This window comes from Eriocheir sinensis, chromosome 42 (assembly GCF_024679095.1).
Source record: "Eriocheir sinensis breed Jianghai 21 chromosome 42, ASM2467909v1, whole genome shotgun sequence".
In the NCBI taxonomy this organism is placed as follows: Eukaryota; Metazoa; Arthropoda; class Malacostraca; order Decapoda; family Varunidae; genus Eriocheir; species Eriocheir sinensis.
Genome location: NC_066550.1, coordinates 8,299,395 through 8,316,894, shown reverse-complemented (window position 1 = coordinate 8,316,894; position 17,500 = coordinate 8,299,395). Strand labels below are relative to the sequence as shown.

At 43.6% G+C, this 17,500-nt stretch overlaps 1 protein-coding gene across 2 annotated transcripts in view; it reads left to right on the top strand.

Moving 5' to 3' along the window:
- LOC127009898 (ATP-binding cassette sub-family G member 4-like) overlaps window positions 1-17,500 on the top strand; it is a 103,320-nt gene that overhangs the window by 22,563 nt on the left and 63,257 nt on the right. For both annotated transcript variants that reach the window (XM_050883429.1, XM_050883427.1), the window contains exon 2: window positions 974-3,184. In XM_050883429.1, the coding sequence (XP_050739386.1) occupies window positions 3,009-3,184 (176 nt within the window). In that variant the 5' untranslated portion in view covers window positions 974-3,008. The remainder of the gene's footprint in view (window positions 1-973; window positions 3,185-17,500) is intronic.

Genomic DNA, 17,500 nt, shown 5'->3' with positions numbered 1-17,500 from the left:
TCATCAGGTGCTTTATGACACACACACACACACACACACACACACACACACACGGATTATGACCTAGAAAGAGAGGAAGGTATAAAGAGAGGGAGGGAATGGGAGAGAGAGACAGTTGAGAGAGAGAGAGAGAGAGAGAGAGAGAGAGAGAGAGAGAGAGAGAGAGAGAGAGAGAGAGAGAGAGAGAGAGAGAGAGAGAGAGAGAGAGAGAGAGAGAGAGGAAGTTCGTTAGATGTTTTTTCTTCGTTTGTTTTGTTTTTTGCGTGTGTTTTGTTTTCTGGGTATAAAGTATTTGAAATCTATAGACGATACAATACGGTGAGTTACGTGTTTGTTTGTGAGTGTGTGTGTGTGTGTGTGTGTGTGTGTGTGTGTGTGTGTGTGTGTGTGTGTGTGTGTGTTCGTACAGGTGTGACCCAAAGGTGCTCGGAGTCACAGGTGTATGTTGACGACAGAGAAGTGATTGACATACTAACCTTGTGTGTGTGTGTGTGTGTGTGTGTGTGTGTGTGTGTGTGTGTGTGAATCATTCCTCTTTGTACAAACCTAGACTAGTAACCTATTCACACACACACACACACACACACACACTATTTTCTCTCATATCCTTCCTCTTAACACACAAAAACAACAACAAAATCAAGAGGAAAATAACTAATCTATCCTCTTTCTCTTCTCTTTCCTCTTCTTTCTATTCCCTCCTCTTTCTCCCCTCTTCTCCCCTTCCTCTTACTACTTTCTCTCTTATTTACTCTTATTTCTTTCTCTTCCCCTCTCTTCATTCCTCTTCTTTCCTCTTATCTCCTCCCTCCTCTTCCTCTTTTTCTTCCCCCAAAATAACTTCTCTCTCCCTTCACCCGACACCTTCTCTTTCTTTCCTCCTCTTCTCTTGGTGGCACAGATGATGAGTGTCCTCTTTCCTCTTGCTAATGAGGAACGCGAACTCCCTAACCTATTTTTCCTCTTCTTCCAGGCTCCCGCAACGCCCAAGAGGAGGAAAGAGAGAGAGAGAGACAGACCGACGTGTGAAGAGTGAGTGAGAAAAGAGGAAAAAGAAGAGGAAGAAAAAGAGGAAGGACGAGAGAGAGATGGGATTGTGAAGTTAAAGAAAGAGGAATAAAGAAGAAAAAGAGATTGAGTGTGAGAAATGTGAAGAAGGAAAACGAAGAGTGAAAGAAAGAAAGAGAGAAAGAAGAAAAGTTTAAAATCAACAAGTGAAAGACGGAAATACAAAAGAAAAAGAAGAAAAGAAGGAAAACAAAATAAAAGCAAAAAAACATGAGAAAGATAAAGTGACGGTGAAAGAAAGGAAGGAGAGAAATAAGATAAAGAGAAACAGGAAAGAAGAAAGGAAGGGAAGGGTTAAGATAGCAAAAGGGAAGGATATGAGAAAAGAAAGAAAGGAAGGAAAGGAATAAGATAAAGTGAGAGAAACAGGAAAGAAAGGAAGGAAAGGAGTAAGATAAAGTGAGAGAAACAGGAAAGAAAGGAAGGAAGGGAAGGATTGAGATAAGAGAGAAAGAGGGAGAGGAAAAAAAAAAGTGGAATCGAGGTTTAAGCCCAAGTCACTCCAGGCATCCGAACACATCACTGAAGAGCACCAACTCGTCCCAAGCCATGACAGCGCTCCGTGGCCTTGACTTCGGCTCCGTTACCCCCTCTTCCACCTCCACCTCACCTCCACCACCACCGCCACTCACCACCAATACTCGTCCTCCCCACCACCTCCACTCACCACTACCTCCACTTCTCCCGTATCACCATTCTCATCACCACTTCATCACCACTATTATTACCGGTGGAGAGGAATAACATCACCACCACCACTATCATCACCACCACCACCACTATCATCACCATCAACACCTCCACTAACACCAGTACAAACAAACAGGCATTCCAGTACATGATATAGACACCACCATCACCACCGACAACAACAACAACAACAACAGCAACACCATCACCACCACTTAGCCAAACAAACACACAAACAAACAAACAAAAGTCTAGTCACAATCAACGTGGCTGTGAATAAAAACAAAAACAAACAATAACAATAACAACAATAACAATAAATAAACGAGAGAATAAACATTGAAAACAAACAAGCTTCAAACAGAATCCAATCTCTTGCTTAAAAGGATTGGAATAAAGTAAGCAAGAAAGTGCCAAATAAAGAGAGAGATAGAGATAGAGATAGAGTCAGCTTCGTTTCACTGCTTCGAACGCGAGTGAACCACCGAGACAGGATTCGAAGGTTCATCAAGGCGACGTGAACCTTATCAAGCACATCAACGGTTCAGTTCCTCAGTGTCTGTGTGCCTGTGTGTGTGTGTACGTTTATTGTGTACGTACGTTTTACAAGTGACTGTGTGTGCGTGTTTGCGTGTACCAGAAGACTCGCCTCAATACACACACATACGTACATACACATAACTACTAGTCAAAGGAAGTGAATAAAGAAAGAAAGAAAGAAAAAGAAAGATTTGGGAGAAAGATAAAAAGTGTGTTAACATTCGGAATAAAGTGGATAAAAAATGCAGCCAAATAAATAGAAGAATATGAAAAGTAAATGAGGAAATATACTTGATAAACAAAACAGAAAAATAACAAAATCGTGTGAAGGGAAACACGGAATAAGTCGAAACAAAAACTAGAAATAAAGTGGAACAAAAAAACACGAACGAAAGCAAGAGGAAGAAAGCCAAAAGTTGAAATAAGGAAAGAAAACGGAAAGTAAACAGAAAACAGAAAACGAATTGAACTTCTCTCCTTATCCACCCCAGTATTACCTCCCCTACAAGCACACCCCGTCACACCCCGCTCACCACCCCCGTGCACCCCTACAAATACTCTTTACACCCCATCCAACTCCCTTTACAGCCCCTTACGCCCCACCAATCACCCCCAGAAAACGACCCCCTTAATCCCCAATCCACCACCCGACAAACCACTCCCCAAGTACTCCCTCCTTACCCCTCCCCTCCCCACGCCTCCCCAGCACTATGGCCGAGTTGCTGAGCGTGCAGGTCCCCAGTAGGCGGGGTCTGGGAGGCTATGTCGAGTTCCACAAGAATATGGAAGCAGGGGGCGGCGCTCCGGGCGTGGGCACCCCCATGCTAGGCTCCCCCGCCGGCCGCCAGCCCTACCTCAACCCAGCTCTCTCCCACGCCAGGATAAGGTGAGTGTGTTTGTGGGTGTGGGTGTGGGTGGGTGTGGGTCTGTTGGACTCGTGGTCGTTAAAAATGTACTGTATCGTATTGGTGTGTGTTCGGAGCTTGTTAGGTGAAAAATAGGTGTGTGTGGGTGGGGGTGGGGGTAGGTGGTGTTTTTGTTTGTGTGGGGGGCTGAGGATGTGTGGAGTTGTAGGGGGGGCTGTGTGTGGAGTGGTTGAGGGTTAGGGGTTGTTTGTGCATAGATGGGTGATGAACATAATAGAAAAAGTATAAAAAATAAATAAAGGAAAAAAAATGAGAAAACCAGTGATATATATAATTAACGAGAAGAGTAAAGAAAGAAAGCGAGAAGGTAGGAGGGAGGGAGAAAGCAATAAAAGATGTAATTAAAGAGAAGAGAAGATCAAAGGAAGGGGGAGGGAGGGAGGAAGCTATAATAAAGAGATTCCGTTAACAGGTGTAACTCAGGTGTATGTCAACAAGTTAACCCAGATTCTTGGTTAACATCGATACACACCTGAGTTTCCTTCCCTCCCCTTACTGCACCTCCATTTCGTCTTCATAGGACCAACGGGTAGAAGGGGAGGGAATACAACTAAACAAGAGAGCAGGAAATAAATGTGATGAGTAATTAGCTGAATGCAGACAGAGAAATTACCTTAATGAAAACAACAACAACAACAACAATAACAACAAAAAAGAAAGAAAAAGGGGATGAACGAAACATGAGAGGGAAAGGGAGAGAGGGAGAATGAAAGAATGAGAAAAAAGCGATATAAATAGAACCTTCCGTGACGATAGAAAGTATAAATAGAATAAGAGAGAATAAAACCAAGGAAAAGAGCAACGAAATATAAATAACTGGCAAAGGAGAAGGAAAGAAGAGAAAGAGAAGAAGAAGAGAAAGAGAGGAAGAAGAGAGAAACGAAGGCAGGAGATAATTTGGGTAGATAATTGAACCGTAAGATAGAGAGAGACAGATAAATAGGTGAATAGATGATTGGGTGGGTAGGTAGGTAGGAAGGTAAGAGAGAAAAGGGAAAATTTTTAGGTAAATATTTAAATGGAAACACAAACTAATAGAGAAGAAAGAAAATGAAGGAAAAAAAAGAGAGAGAAAGGAGAAAAAGTAAAGGTAAGGTAGGTAGGTAGGAAGGTAAGAAAGAAAATAAAGGGAAAAAGTTTAGGTAAATAATTAATTGGATACACAAACTGATAAAGAAGGAAGAAGATGAAGGAAAAAATGAGAAAGTAAGGAGAAAAAGTAAAGGTAGGAAGGTAAGAAAGAAAAGGGAAAATTTTTAGGTAAATATTTAAATGGAAACACAAACTGATAAAGAAGAAGGAAAATGAAGAAAGGAAAGAGAAAGTAGAGGAGGAAAAGTAGAGATGGAAAAAAAAGTAGTGAGGAACAGAAGAGAAGTGTCGAAAAATTATGAAAAGCAAATGAATGTAAATAAGATAGAGGAAAAAGAAAGAAAAGAGAAGGAAAGGAAAGGAGAGGAGAGAAAGGGCAAATGAAAAAGTCTAAATAAGAGTGTGAATAAAGATGAAGATAAAAAGGGGAATAACGTAGATAAATAGATAAAGATAAGATAGAGGAAAAGAAAGAAAAGAGAAGAAAAGGAAAGCGGAAGAAAAGTATAGATGAAAAAGTCGAAATGAAATTGTGAATAAAGATGAAGATAAAAAGGAGAATAACGTAGATGAGGGAATGAGAGTAGACAGTAGAACAGAAGAGATAGGTGTAGAAAAAATAATGAAAAGCAAATGGATGGAGGAAAAAAAAGAAAAGAAGAAAAGGAAAGGACAGAAGTATAAATGAAAAAGTCTAAATAAAAGTGTGAATAAAGATGAAGATAAAAAGGAGAATAACGTAGATGAACAGATAAAACAAAATAGAAAGAAAAAAAGGAAGACCAAGTGATATTTAGATAGAGAAATTCAGATAGTTAAGAATAGATAGATAATTGAAAGTAGATAGATATGATTTGATAAGATAGATAGAAGTAGATATAGGTAAATGTAGATAGCTAGATAAAGAGTAGATAAATAGAAAGATTAGACATATGTAAAAAATATTGACCTCCTAACCTAAATAATTTATGTATACAAGACAACCTACTTCCGTGTGTGTATGTGTGTGTGTGTAGGGCTTCATTGTGTGTGTGTGTCTGTGTGTGTGTAGATAAGTGTTTGGTGTGTTCTCCTTACCAACCATACACACACACACACACACACACACGGCAATAACCACCACCACCATGCATTAAACAGACAAACACGGCCCGTTAGTGTGTTATATAGCCGTGATAACAACCTACCGAGGGAGAGAGGGGAACAAACACCCATGTAATAATGATAATAATAATGAGGAAGAAGAGGATGAAGACTAAGAAGAGGAAGAAGAAGACTAAGAAGAAGAAGAAGAAGAAGAAGAACATTAACAGCTGCCCTCTTTACTGTGTGTGTGTGTGTGTGTGTGTGTGTGTGTGTGTGTGTGTGTGTGTGTGTGTGTGCAGATGTAACGTTACCAGTGACGTAAAGAACATTGATTAATCTGTTGACACACACACACACACACACACACACACACACACACACACACACGGATGCTTAGTCTTTGTCCTTTGCCTGTCTAATAATGAGAGAGAGAGAGAGAGAGAGAGAGAGAGAGAGAGAGAGAGAGAGAGAGAGAGAATAACATAACCCTAACACAGAAATAATACGTAAATAAGATAATAACAAAAAAAATTATATAAACGAAGTAAAAATGTAATTGAATCCACTCATTTTTACTAACATTTCTTTCCTACTAATTTATGTATGGGGGAGGAGGAGGAGGAGGAGGAGGAGGAGAAGGAGGAGGAGGAGGAGGAGAGAAAGAGATAGAGGAGAGTAAAGGAAAGGAAAGAAAGGAGAGAAGAGGGTGAAGGAATAAAGTGAGAGAGAAAGGGAGATAAAATGTGAAGTGTAGGGGGGAGGAAGCAAAGGAAAGAAGGGAAGAAAAGGGAGAGAAAGGACGAAGCAAGGGAAAGGGGAGAAGAAGGGACAAGGAAACAAATGGAGGAAAATAAAAGGGGAGAAAGAGAAGGTGAAGGAGAGGGGAGAGGAAAGGAATGAAGGGGAGGAAAGAGAGAGAAAGGAAAAGGTTAGGGAGAGGGGAGATGAGAGGGAAAGGAATGGAAAGGATGGAAGGAAAAGGAGGAGAAAATAGGAGGTAAGGGAGAGGGGAGAAGAGGGGAGAAAGAAAGGAAAGGAAGAGAGGGAAGGAAAAGGAGGAGAAAGGAGAGTGGAACAGAGGGAAAAAGGAAAGAAGTGAAGGAAAGGAAGAGGAGAGAACGGAGGTGAGGGAGAGGGGAGAGGAGATGGTGTAGGAAAGAAATGAAGGAAAGGGAGGAGAGCGGAGGAGGTAAGGAAGAGGGGAGAGGAGGAGGAAGGAAAGGAAAAGAATAAAGCATGAGGTTAGGAAGAGAGAGGAAGAGGGGAGGAAGAGAAGAGGAAGAAATGGAAAGGAAGGAAGGAAAAAGAGATAGTTGGAGGGAGAAGAGGGGGAAAGGAAAGTAATGGAGGAAAAGAAGAGGAGAGAAAGGATAAGATAAGGGAGAGGAGAGAGAAATGGGAGGGAAAACTATGGTGGGAATTTAATACCTCCCCATATAATCCCATCACCCATGTCACAAGCTCCCCTTCCTCGGCCATTCCCTTGAGGTCAGTTCCAGCAATATCAGTCACCCGTTTTCTATACAAGCTTCCTATGGGGCACTTTTACGGGTCACTGGGTACACCTAACATATTAATTTCCTCCTTGCAATAATATGGAGTAAGAGTTATATTTATGAACATTTAGGGCTGTATTTCTAAAAATTTTGTCGCTTAAATTCACCTATTTGACAAGGCTTTCCTAGGACGATTGGGCATTTCTAGTAGTTTTTTTGACCTGATGGTAGTTTGACCCTTCTTCTGTACCATGAACCTAAAGAAACACTCGTTAGACCTCAATTGCCTCCCTCTTTGACCTTTAGAAATAGTTGATGTTAGAAGCGAAATGGTCTTCTAATACCAACCTTAATCACCCAAGCTCACACGTGATTAGGTTTTCGTAGGAGTTTAGGGGCATTTCCAGGGGTAGTTTAATGACCCTGGTGGTAGTAGTGTGACTCTTCCTCTGTACCATGAACCTAAGGAAACACGCATTAGAACCCGACTGATATCCCTTTCGGCCTTTGGAAGTAATGGATGTGAGAGGTGGACGCGTCTGACAATATAATTAGATGTTATTAAACAGGTCAATTAAAGAACCAGGTGAAGGGAAGGGAAGAAAAAGAAACATACGTAAAATAAAAATAAAAAAGAAATAAAGACGAAAAGGAGAGAAAACTGTGTGGAATCAGTGACTTTGGTGTGTCATGAGAGAGAGAGAGAGAGAGAGAGAGAGAGAGAGAGAGAGAGGGGAAGGAAGGAAGGAGAATGGGAAAGGGAGGAAGATATGGGGGAAGAGGGGGAGGAGGAACAAGATGGGAGAGGGAAGGAGAGGAGGGGCAGAGGAGGAAGATATGGGGGAGGGAAGAAGCAGAAGGGAAGAGAAAGGAAGGGGGAGATAGGAAGGAAAGAAGAAGAGAGGGTAGAGGGGGAGGGTGTGGAACTCAACGAAGGCGAAGAAGGATTAAGAAAAGAGAAAGAAAAACAAAGGAAGAAATAATGATAACAGAAGAGAGGGAACAAAGTTAGGAAATAAGAATAGATGGGAAACAGAAAAGGGAAAGTAAGGAAAACAAATATACGAAGAATAAAAAGAGGAAGAAATAAAGAAAGGAAAAGAAGATAATAGAAAACAGGAACTTTACCTTTTCGACCCCTTCTTCGTTTTGCCTTTTTCTTCTATTCATTTCATTTCTTTTCTCTCCCCTCCTTTCCTTCCTTTCCCTTCATCTTCTTCCCCTCTCCTCATCTCCTTTTCTTCCATTCCATTAATTCCCTCCCTTTTCCCTTCTCTTCTCCTCCTCTCCACACTTACTTCACATCTCCTGTTTTCTCTTCTTTCTTTATTCTCTCCTTTTCGTGTCCATTTCTTCCTTTTCTCATTCTTCTTACGTTTGTTTTTCTTCTCTTCCCTTTTCTAACCCCTTCTTCCCCTTCATCTTTTTCCTCTATTTCTTACATTTCTTTCCTCTCCCCTTCTTTCCTTCCCTTCCCTTCATCTTCTTCCCCTCTCCTCATCTCCTTTCCTTCCATTCCATTAATTCCACTTCCTCTTCTCTTTCTTATCTTTATTTTCTCCTTTTTCATATCTTTTTATTTCTTCCTTTTATTCCTCGTTTTTTTTTTTTTTACTTTCCTTCTCCAAACCCTTCTTCGCCTTGTCTTTTTCCTTTCATTTCTTTCCGTTTCCCTTCCTCTCCTTCCCTTTCTCTCCCTTCCCTTCTTCCCTTCCTCTCCTTCTCTTCCTCTCCTTCTCTTCCTCTCCTTTCCCTTCTTCCCTTTCTTTTCTTCCCTTCTCTCCCTTCCTCTCCTTCCCTTCCCTGCGTCCCTAACAAACATAACTATCACAAAGTCTTAAGTTAGATAAAGAGGGAATTTTAGTAGAGGTGTAAATGGCCCAGACGCAGATAGTTGAGTCTTCCTTAAAATGTAATGTTTTTTTTTTTTAAGTGCCAGAGAAAATAGTGGCTTTGATGGGTAACAATAATAATAATAATAATAATAATAGGAAGAATAAGAAGGAAAGTGGGAGTGATTTATATATGGAAACGTCTTTATTCGTGTGTGTGTGTGTGTGTGTGTGTGTGTGTGTGTGTGTGTTGAGTCAGCAAGGAAGGAATGAGTGACTTTTGGGTGAGTCACGTGAGGGGAAGGAAGGGGAGAAGGGGAGGGAGGAAGGGGGAAGAAGAAATTGTGGGGTAGAGAGGGTTGAGGGAAGATGATAAAGGGAAGGGAAAGGAAGGAAAGGGGAAAGAATGTAGGATGAAAGGATGGGAAGAAAGGAAAATAGAGGGATCCCGCGTAGAAGGATTGAAGGAGGAGGATGAAAGGAAGGAAAAGAGAAAGGAAAGGAAGGAAGGAAAGCAGAGGAAATGATGGAAGAGAGGATGGGAGAGGATAGGAAGGTGAGCAGAAAAAAAGAAGGTGAAAAGTACGAAGGGAAAGAAAGGAGAGAAAGGAAAGAAATGAAGGAAAGCAGAGGAAAAGAGGGGAAGTGATGGAAGAAAGGATGGGAGAGGATGGGAAGGAAAGCAGAGGAAAAGCAGGTGAAGAGTATGAAGGAAAGGAGAGGTAGGAAAGGAAGAGATAGGGGAGGGAAGAGAAGGAAAGGAGGGAAAGGATATGAAAGAAAGGAAGAGAGGGCGAGGGAAGAACAGGAGAGAAAAGGAAGGAAAGGAGAGGGAAAGAAGGAAGAGGATGAAGGATAACGGGAAGGAAAGGAATAAAAATGACAAAAACAACAAAACAACAACAAAAACAAGTCACATCATAAAGAGTTTGCAGTTTGTAGTACGTGCATTCCTTCTACTACTACTACTACTACTACTACTACTACTACTACTGCCACTTGTAATAGTAAAGATGAACGGGGTCAGGTGTGTGAGCCAGGTACAGTCAACATGTAGCCGGCACAAGTGTTTATTTACTGGGGCGAACGGGGGATGTTTGGGCGCGCCGGTGTTGACGGAGACGGTCGTGATGGGGTCGTGAAAGGGTCGTGAAAGGATCGTATATGCGCTTTACGGCCAAGGCTGCATAGTGTTGACCTGACCTGCTTGTGGGGCGTGGCGCAGGGAGACAATCAGGCCACCTTGGTCCGTATTTTTAAACATTTTACGGTCTACAGACACACATTTGTAAGGCCTCCCATTGTCCTTATCAAATGTTCCTCCGTGCTGACACCACAGAGTTATATACCTAGAGTGCGCGCTCCCGTGTTGTGGGGTTGGCGGCGGGTGAGGCAAGCTACCCTGGCGCGGCAGCCATCTTGGGGAGCCCACTGGTGGTGGTCACTGGTGGTGGTGGTGTTGGTGGTGGTGGTTGTGGTAATGGTGGTGGTGTTGGTGGTGGTGGTTGTGGTAATGGTGGTGGTGGTGGTGGTGGTGGTGGTGGTGGTGGTGGTGATGGTGGTGGTGGTGATGGTGGTGGTGGTGATGGTGGTGGTTTTGATGGTGGTGGTGGTGGTGGTGGTGGTGGTGGTGGTGGTGATGGTGGTGGTGGTGATGGTGGTGGTGGTGATGGTGGTGGTTTTGATGGTGGTGGTGGTGATGGTGGTGGTGGTAATGGTGGTGGTGATGGTGGTGGTGGTGGTGATGGTGATGGTGGTGGTGGTGGTGATGGTGATGGTGATGGTGGTGGTGGTGGTGGTGGTTTTGATGGTGGTGGTGGTGGTGGTGGTGGTGGTGGTGGTGGTGGTGGTGGTGGTGATGGTGGTGGTGGTTTTGATGTTGGTGGTGGTGGTGAAGGTGGTGGAGATGATGGTGGTGGTGGTGGTGATGGTGGTGGTGGTGGTGATGGTGATGGTGGTGGTGATGGTGGTGGTGGTGGTGGTGGTGGTGGTGGTTGTGATGGTGGTGGTGGTGGTGGTGGTGGTGGTGGTGATGGTGGTGGTGATGGTGGTGGTGTTGGTGGTGATGATGGTGGTGGTGGTGGTGGTGGTGGTGGTGGTGGTGATGATGGTGGTGGTGTTGGTGGTGATGATGGCCGTGGTGGTGTTGGTGGTGGTGGTGGTGGTGGTGGTGGTGGTGGTGGTGGTGGTGGTGGTGGTGATGATGGTGGTGGTGTTGGTGGTGATGATGGCCGTGGTGGTGTTGGTGTTGGTGGTGGTGGTACGTGATAGTGGTGGTGGTGGTGATGGTGGTGATAGTGGTGGTGGTTTTGGTGGTGATGGTGGTGATGGTGGTGGTGGTACGTGATAGTGGTGGTGGTGGTGAAAGTGGTGGTACGTGATAGTGTTGGTGGTGGTGGTGGTACGTGTTGTTGTTGTTGGTGGTGGTTGTGGTGGTGGTGGTACGTGATCGTGGTGGTGGTGGTGATGGTGGTGGTACGTGATAGTGGTGGTGGTGGTGGTACGTGTTGGTGGTGGTGGTAGTGGTGATGGTGGTACGTGATAGTGGTGGTGGTGGTGGTGGTGGTCTTGGTGATGGCGGTTTTCATAAACAGAGAGAGAGAGAGAGAGAGAGTAGTTTATAAAACCTGAGTTATGCCATATGTCACGTCAGTCCTCTCTCTCTCTCTCTCTCTCTCTCTCTCTGTCAACCAACTCCTCCACCCACCACCATCACCACCACTATAGCACCACCACTGGAGAAAGAGAGAACAACAAAGAGAAATTCTAGACACGAACAACTGAAGAGCTGAAAACTGACCAGTGAAGATCATCAGGGAAGCGCCGATACAAAGGCCAAGCTTCCCGAACGACACCTGACCTGACCTGACCACCACTATAGCACCACCATCACCACCATCACCACCACCACTACCACCACCACCATCACCACCTACCACTTACCTCCACTTTGAAGTTGCCTGCTGGAGCACAGAGTTGGCTGGACTGGGCTCCCAAAGATGGCGGCCGAGGTACTTCCGGTTGCCGCACCTGAGTGTCTGGCTCGCGCGCTCTAGGTATATAACTCTGTGGCTGACACCCTGCCTGGTTACACTCTTTCCTCTCTGTCTCTCAGTATCTACCTTTCCTTCCTGCTCTACCCCCTCAAACTACCGCCCTATAGCTTTACTTTCTTGTCTTTCTAAAGCTTTTGAGTCAATCTTTAACGGGGAAGTTTTTAAGCATCTATCCACTTCTGACCTTCTCTCTGATCGCCACTATGGGTTTTTCTTTAGTTCTTTCTTTCATTCCTTCTTTCTTCTTCTTCATCCTTTTATTCTTCTTCCTTCTTCTTCTTCTTTTCCACCATTCTACCTTCTCTCTTGTTCACCTCCCCAAACCCCCTCTTCTTCGCGGCCTCCGTAATATACTGGTTTTCAATTTGATGACGTCACAAGAGTAGGCGGAATTTCAGGCAGTCAGTGTATTGAAATGTTAGGTTGACCTCTCTTCTGACCTCTCGTTCTTGTTTCTTTTGTTGAAGCAGGGTATAGCGGACTTTGTATAGCTATTTTTTTATTTATTTATTTATTTATTTATTTATTTTGCCAATGAACCGCCTCCCTTACCCGATAGCAGCAAACTACCAGGTATATATTTAGGATTCTGTGCCGTGAACGTGAAAAAACCCTCATGAGAACCTCCTCTCTTTCCCCTCTGATCGTGTGAACCGGCAGGATTATCACGCCTCTCCCACGGCCTTTAATGGGTATACTGAATAAAAATAGTTCACGATATAGGCCGGTATTTTAAGACACTTTCGGTTCTCACATCAGCTATTTCTAAAGGTCAAAGAGGGGGTCAGTCGGGTTCTAATGAGTGTTTCTTCAGGTTCATTGTACAAAAGAAGGGTCAAACTACCACCAGGGTCATAAAACTACTCCTGGAAATGCCCACAACTCCTGGGAAAGCCTTGTCCAATAGGTTTTCCTGGATGATGAAATGTCTTAAAAACCACCATGCAGAGCCGCTTGCCTTTTCTGAGTAGCCTAGCGCCGCAACTTGCCACACACTCTCAACACCTCTCGCTTCCTCCGCAGCCGCCACTACCCCATAGGCCAGTTTCACGTGGAAAACCCAAACGTCGATCGCTGCCATTGGTAACGATCAAAACAAACAAAGTGACTGTGAAAGCGGCCCCTTAGTCTTGTAATATCTGGTGTTCCCCAAGGTAGTGTCCTGGGGGGGTCCCAGGACACTACCTTGGGGAACACCAGATTATTTATACATTATACATTTATACATTTGACACGTGGTGTGCAGTCCAGTCTAATCTGGTTGCATGTGCTGACGACACCTCTTTGTATGCAGTAATTCCTTCCCCTCAGGATAGACAGAGAATTGCCATGTTCTCACTCGCGATGTGTCTAGGATTTTGTCTTGGTGTGGTCGGTGGGGTATGAAGTTGAACCCGAGTAAATCCCACAGTTTGGTTCTTAGCAGGTCAAAAATCTTCGGCATCGTCGCTTGGTGGGATCACTGTCTTATTATTTTCAAATTATGTCTAATATCGACCATCCATGGCACCGTCGTTTGCCTGTTCTCTCACAACCATCACGACACTCCTTGGGGCTAAATGACCGATCCTTGTCTGTCGACCGAGGTAAAACATCACAATATTTTCCCGGTGTTTCATCCCAGCGACCGTCAAACTGTGGAATACACTTCCTAATGTGATTATCAATTCTAGTAATTGTGAAACATTTAAAATACATGTGAATGCCTTTCTTCTCTCTTAGCTCGCTACCTACTAGATTTTTCTCTATCTTCCTATTCTTTGCTTTCTCCTTCATTCTGTATTTTCCGATATCGGTGAAGTGTCGCCCGCTGGGCCTTTTGGCTTATAGCATTCCTGCTTTCCGGCGGGTCACCTTCATTGATTCATATAATAATAATAATAATAATAATAATAATAATAATAATAATAATAATTAAAATCACTCAATAATGTCAGAAGGAACACATGATAGTGTATGGAATGTTGCTGTGACGTCATCAAATGTCTTCCAAGTCTGCCGCTGTTTTCTTACCAGCTCCACCAAAGGAGGACACAGTACCACAGCCAGCGATGCTACGAAACGTTGGTAGACAGCTGGACTTTAATGACCCAAGACGTGCAGCATATCATGTGCTGGAAGGGAACGAAAGTTCTTCCCCACTCCAAATGCTATCCACACCTCATCAGGAGTGAGTTGGTTAACAAAAGCTATTGCCAAAGCTACTACATCCGTATCGACTGTTCTCAATAGTGCCCATTTGCATCCGCTGCTTGCTGCATCCATCACATGTATTGTCATTCTGGAGTCAGCCTCTTCGTGCTTACACGGCTGTAACCTGGCTGTTTCATATTCTCTGTTGAAAAGAACTCTCTCTCCAGATGTTGCAATGATAGCCTTCTCACTCTCTCTTGACACTGATTGCTTTGATAAATATTCAAACAGTTCAGTCTTGGTTTTATCAATGCGGAGTGTCAGTCTTCCACGACATTCTCTTGCAGAGGTTTCTTCTTGCTCTCTTAACTGACTCTTGGTCATCCTCTCTAAGCCGTTCCGGTGAAACTTTCTCAGTTGCGTTAGACATATCGAAAGCCTTCAATAGAGTCTGGCACAAGTCTTTGCTTTCTAAACTGCCCTCTTTCGGATTCTATCCTTCTCTCTGTTCCTTTATCCCCAGTTTCCTTTCCGGCCGTTCTATCTCTGTTGTGGTAGACGGTCACTGTTCTTCTCATAAACCTATTAACAGTGGTGTTCCACACCCACTCTCTTCCTGTTATTCATCAATGATCTTTCCATAACAAACTATCCTATCCACTTATACGCTGATGACTCCACTCTGCATTATTCAACTTCTTTCAACAGAAGACCCTCTCAACAGGAAGTACACGACTCCAGGCTGGAGGCTGCAGAACGCTCAGCCTCACACCTTGCTATCATTTCCGATTGGAGTAAAAGGAACCTTGAGTCCTTCAATGCCTCAAAAACCCAATTTCTCCACCTATCAACTCGACACAATCTTCCAAACACCTATCCCCTATTCTTCGACAACACTCAGCTGTCACCATCTTCAACACTAAACATCCTCGGTCTATCCTTAACTCAAAATCTGAACTGGAAACTTCACATCTCCTCTCTCACTAAATCAGCTTCCTCGAGGTTGGGCGTTCTGTATCGTCTCCGCCAGTTCTCCCCCGCACAGTTGCTATCCATATACAGGGGCCTTGTCCGCCCTCGTATGGAGTATGCATCTCACGTGTGGGGGGGCTCCACTCACACAGCTCTCTTGGACAGAGTGGAGCCGTAGCAAGAGTCACGAAGGTTTAGCGACGAAGATCGAAGGGAAGGACGGTGCGTACCTATTGTCACTTGCATTTTTGGAACGAAGGTCTGCGGGAGAGACGAAGGGAAGGCAAGGTCTACCCCGTGTCTTCCCTCAGACCTTCGAGGAAAAATGTTTATTTTCCAAATTTGGCGTGACAAATAGTTGCGGTTCAGTTAAAACAACCTGAGAAAATATTTTCTTTAATTGGAAAGTCATATATTATAGTTGCAGCGAATATGTTTGTGTTGTTTACAACAACAGCACGCGCCTTCAAAGCACAGAGGTACCAGCCAGGCGGGAATCTTCGTGGCTAACATCCAACGATCTATGGGTTTTCAAATTCTTTCTGATTTCAGTTAAGACATCTGGCTCTGCAAGTGCAAACAAAAGGCATCTTAATAATTTACTGCATGCAAATAACGATTAATAATGGAAAAAAAAACCCATGAAATAATAAACAATAACTGTTGAATGCGATGCTAGGCTATTTCGAATATATTAGGCTACCCATGTTATTTATACACGCAACATCAAAATTCCTTATGTATAGACACTTGCAGAGCCGTATGCCACTTTATATCCCTTAATGAGATGAAATATGAGTATCTGAAAGGCTATAGATCGTTCGAGTATGATCAAACTATACTGTTTGATATACAAAGTTGTTTCTTCGTGTCCTTGTATGGTATATTATCGATGCAAATCTTCTGTTTGCGGTTCATATACGATGGTTTGAGGATTTTTTGGATACACAAACATTCAAATGATCTTCACGCAATCACAAACTCACAATGCGCAGGTGCCACATCTACGTTCACGAGTGGACAGACGGAATGAAACGGACAATATTATGGCTGTAATAGCACCATAGAGGTATTATACCTCCATGAATAGCACTGTGTGTTTGTATGTGTTGTATCTGGTAGGTGAAAAGAAGGCTGCAGTGTGTGTATGTGCATTTACCTTCCCGAGCGACTTGTGTTAAGGATTGAAGGCACGGTCTGAGGCCGTGCCTGCATTGTCGATGGGAAGGTACGCGGCTCGACCTTCATGACTCTTCGTCTCATCAGCTCTCCTCCTCTTACTGACAGTCTTCTACCTCCGCCATGTTGCCTCTCTTTCTATCTTCTATCGATATTTTCACGCTGACTGCTCTTCTGAACTTGCTAAGTGCATGCCTCTCCCCCTCCCGCGGCCAAGCTGCACGCGACTTTCTACTCATGCTCGAGTTAACCAGCATCTTCACTCTTTCATCCCTCACGCTGGTAAACTCTGGAACAATCTTCCTTCTTCTGTATTTCCTCCTGCCTACGACTTGAACTCTTTCAAGAGAAGGGTATCTGGACACCTCTCCTCCCGAAATTGACCTCTCTTTCGGCCACCTCTTTGGATTCTTTTTATGAGCAGCGAGTAGCGGGCTTTTTTTTATTATTGTTTCCTTTTTTTTGTGCTCTTGAGCTGTCTCCTTTGTTGTAAAAAAAAAAAGTATCCTTAAGGTAGTGATCCCACACGAGGTCTGTTCTACTGGTACTTTGCTGTAAGTGTTTCTGGAGATGAGTCAAAAAGACATCTTTGGCATATGCTGCAAATGTTTCAGAAGTGCCAGGCTTTAGTATATTCGCTATTGCAGGTCCATCTACAACGGTAACATCTACAGGTGGACGAATATCAGTAAGCACTATATACTCCTCTAAACACTTAAGAAGACTTGATTTTAGACAAGGCCGGAGTTTCCCCAAATGTGATATGGATGGAGGGTTAGGTTGATTTTCATAACTGAAGAAATCTTCAAGATTTCCATCTTGTCTGGCATGAAATGTAAAGTCTTGAAAATAAATTAGTCACTTCGTAAAGTAGCAACTTGTGTTTTAGATGAAAGTGCTTGCTGCCTCAAGTGGCGGGACGTGAGGGCGTCCTGTTTTTCTTGATGGGTCAGAAAGAGGGAGTGTTCTCCCAACACTTCTTTCTTTAAGACAGGCTACACCTAGAGTGTTGTAATGAATTCCTTGACCCCCAAAACATATGTTTCGACACCAAAATTGTAATTTCAGCAAACTTAAAAGCAAAGCTAGACGAAATTAGCAATTATGGCGGCCATTTTGAAAATGGCCGAAAAAAATGGCTTACACCCATTTTTTCAAATGTCTCCATATCTATAGCTTTTTAGGGTATTAAAAGGCACCTTTGTGCAAAATTTCATGCTTGTAGCAAACAATGCACAGTTCAGCCCAAAAGTGTCATTACAAAGCCCGGGACTATTCCTTCCCTTCTCTCTCCCGTCTCATCTTCCTATCCCACCTATTCTTCCTCTTATTCTCTTCCCTCTCCCATCCCTTCCTCTTCTTTCCTTCCTTTCCTCATCTATTCTTCCTCTTATTCTCTTCCCTCTCCCATCCCTTCCTCTTCTTTCCTT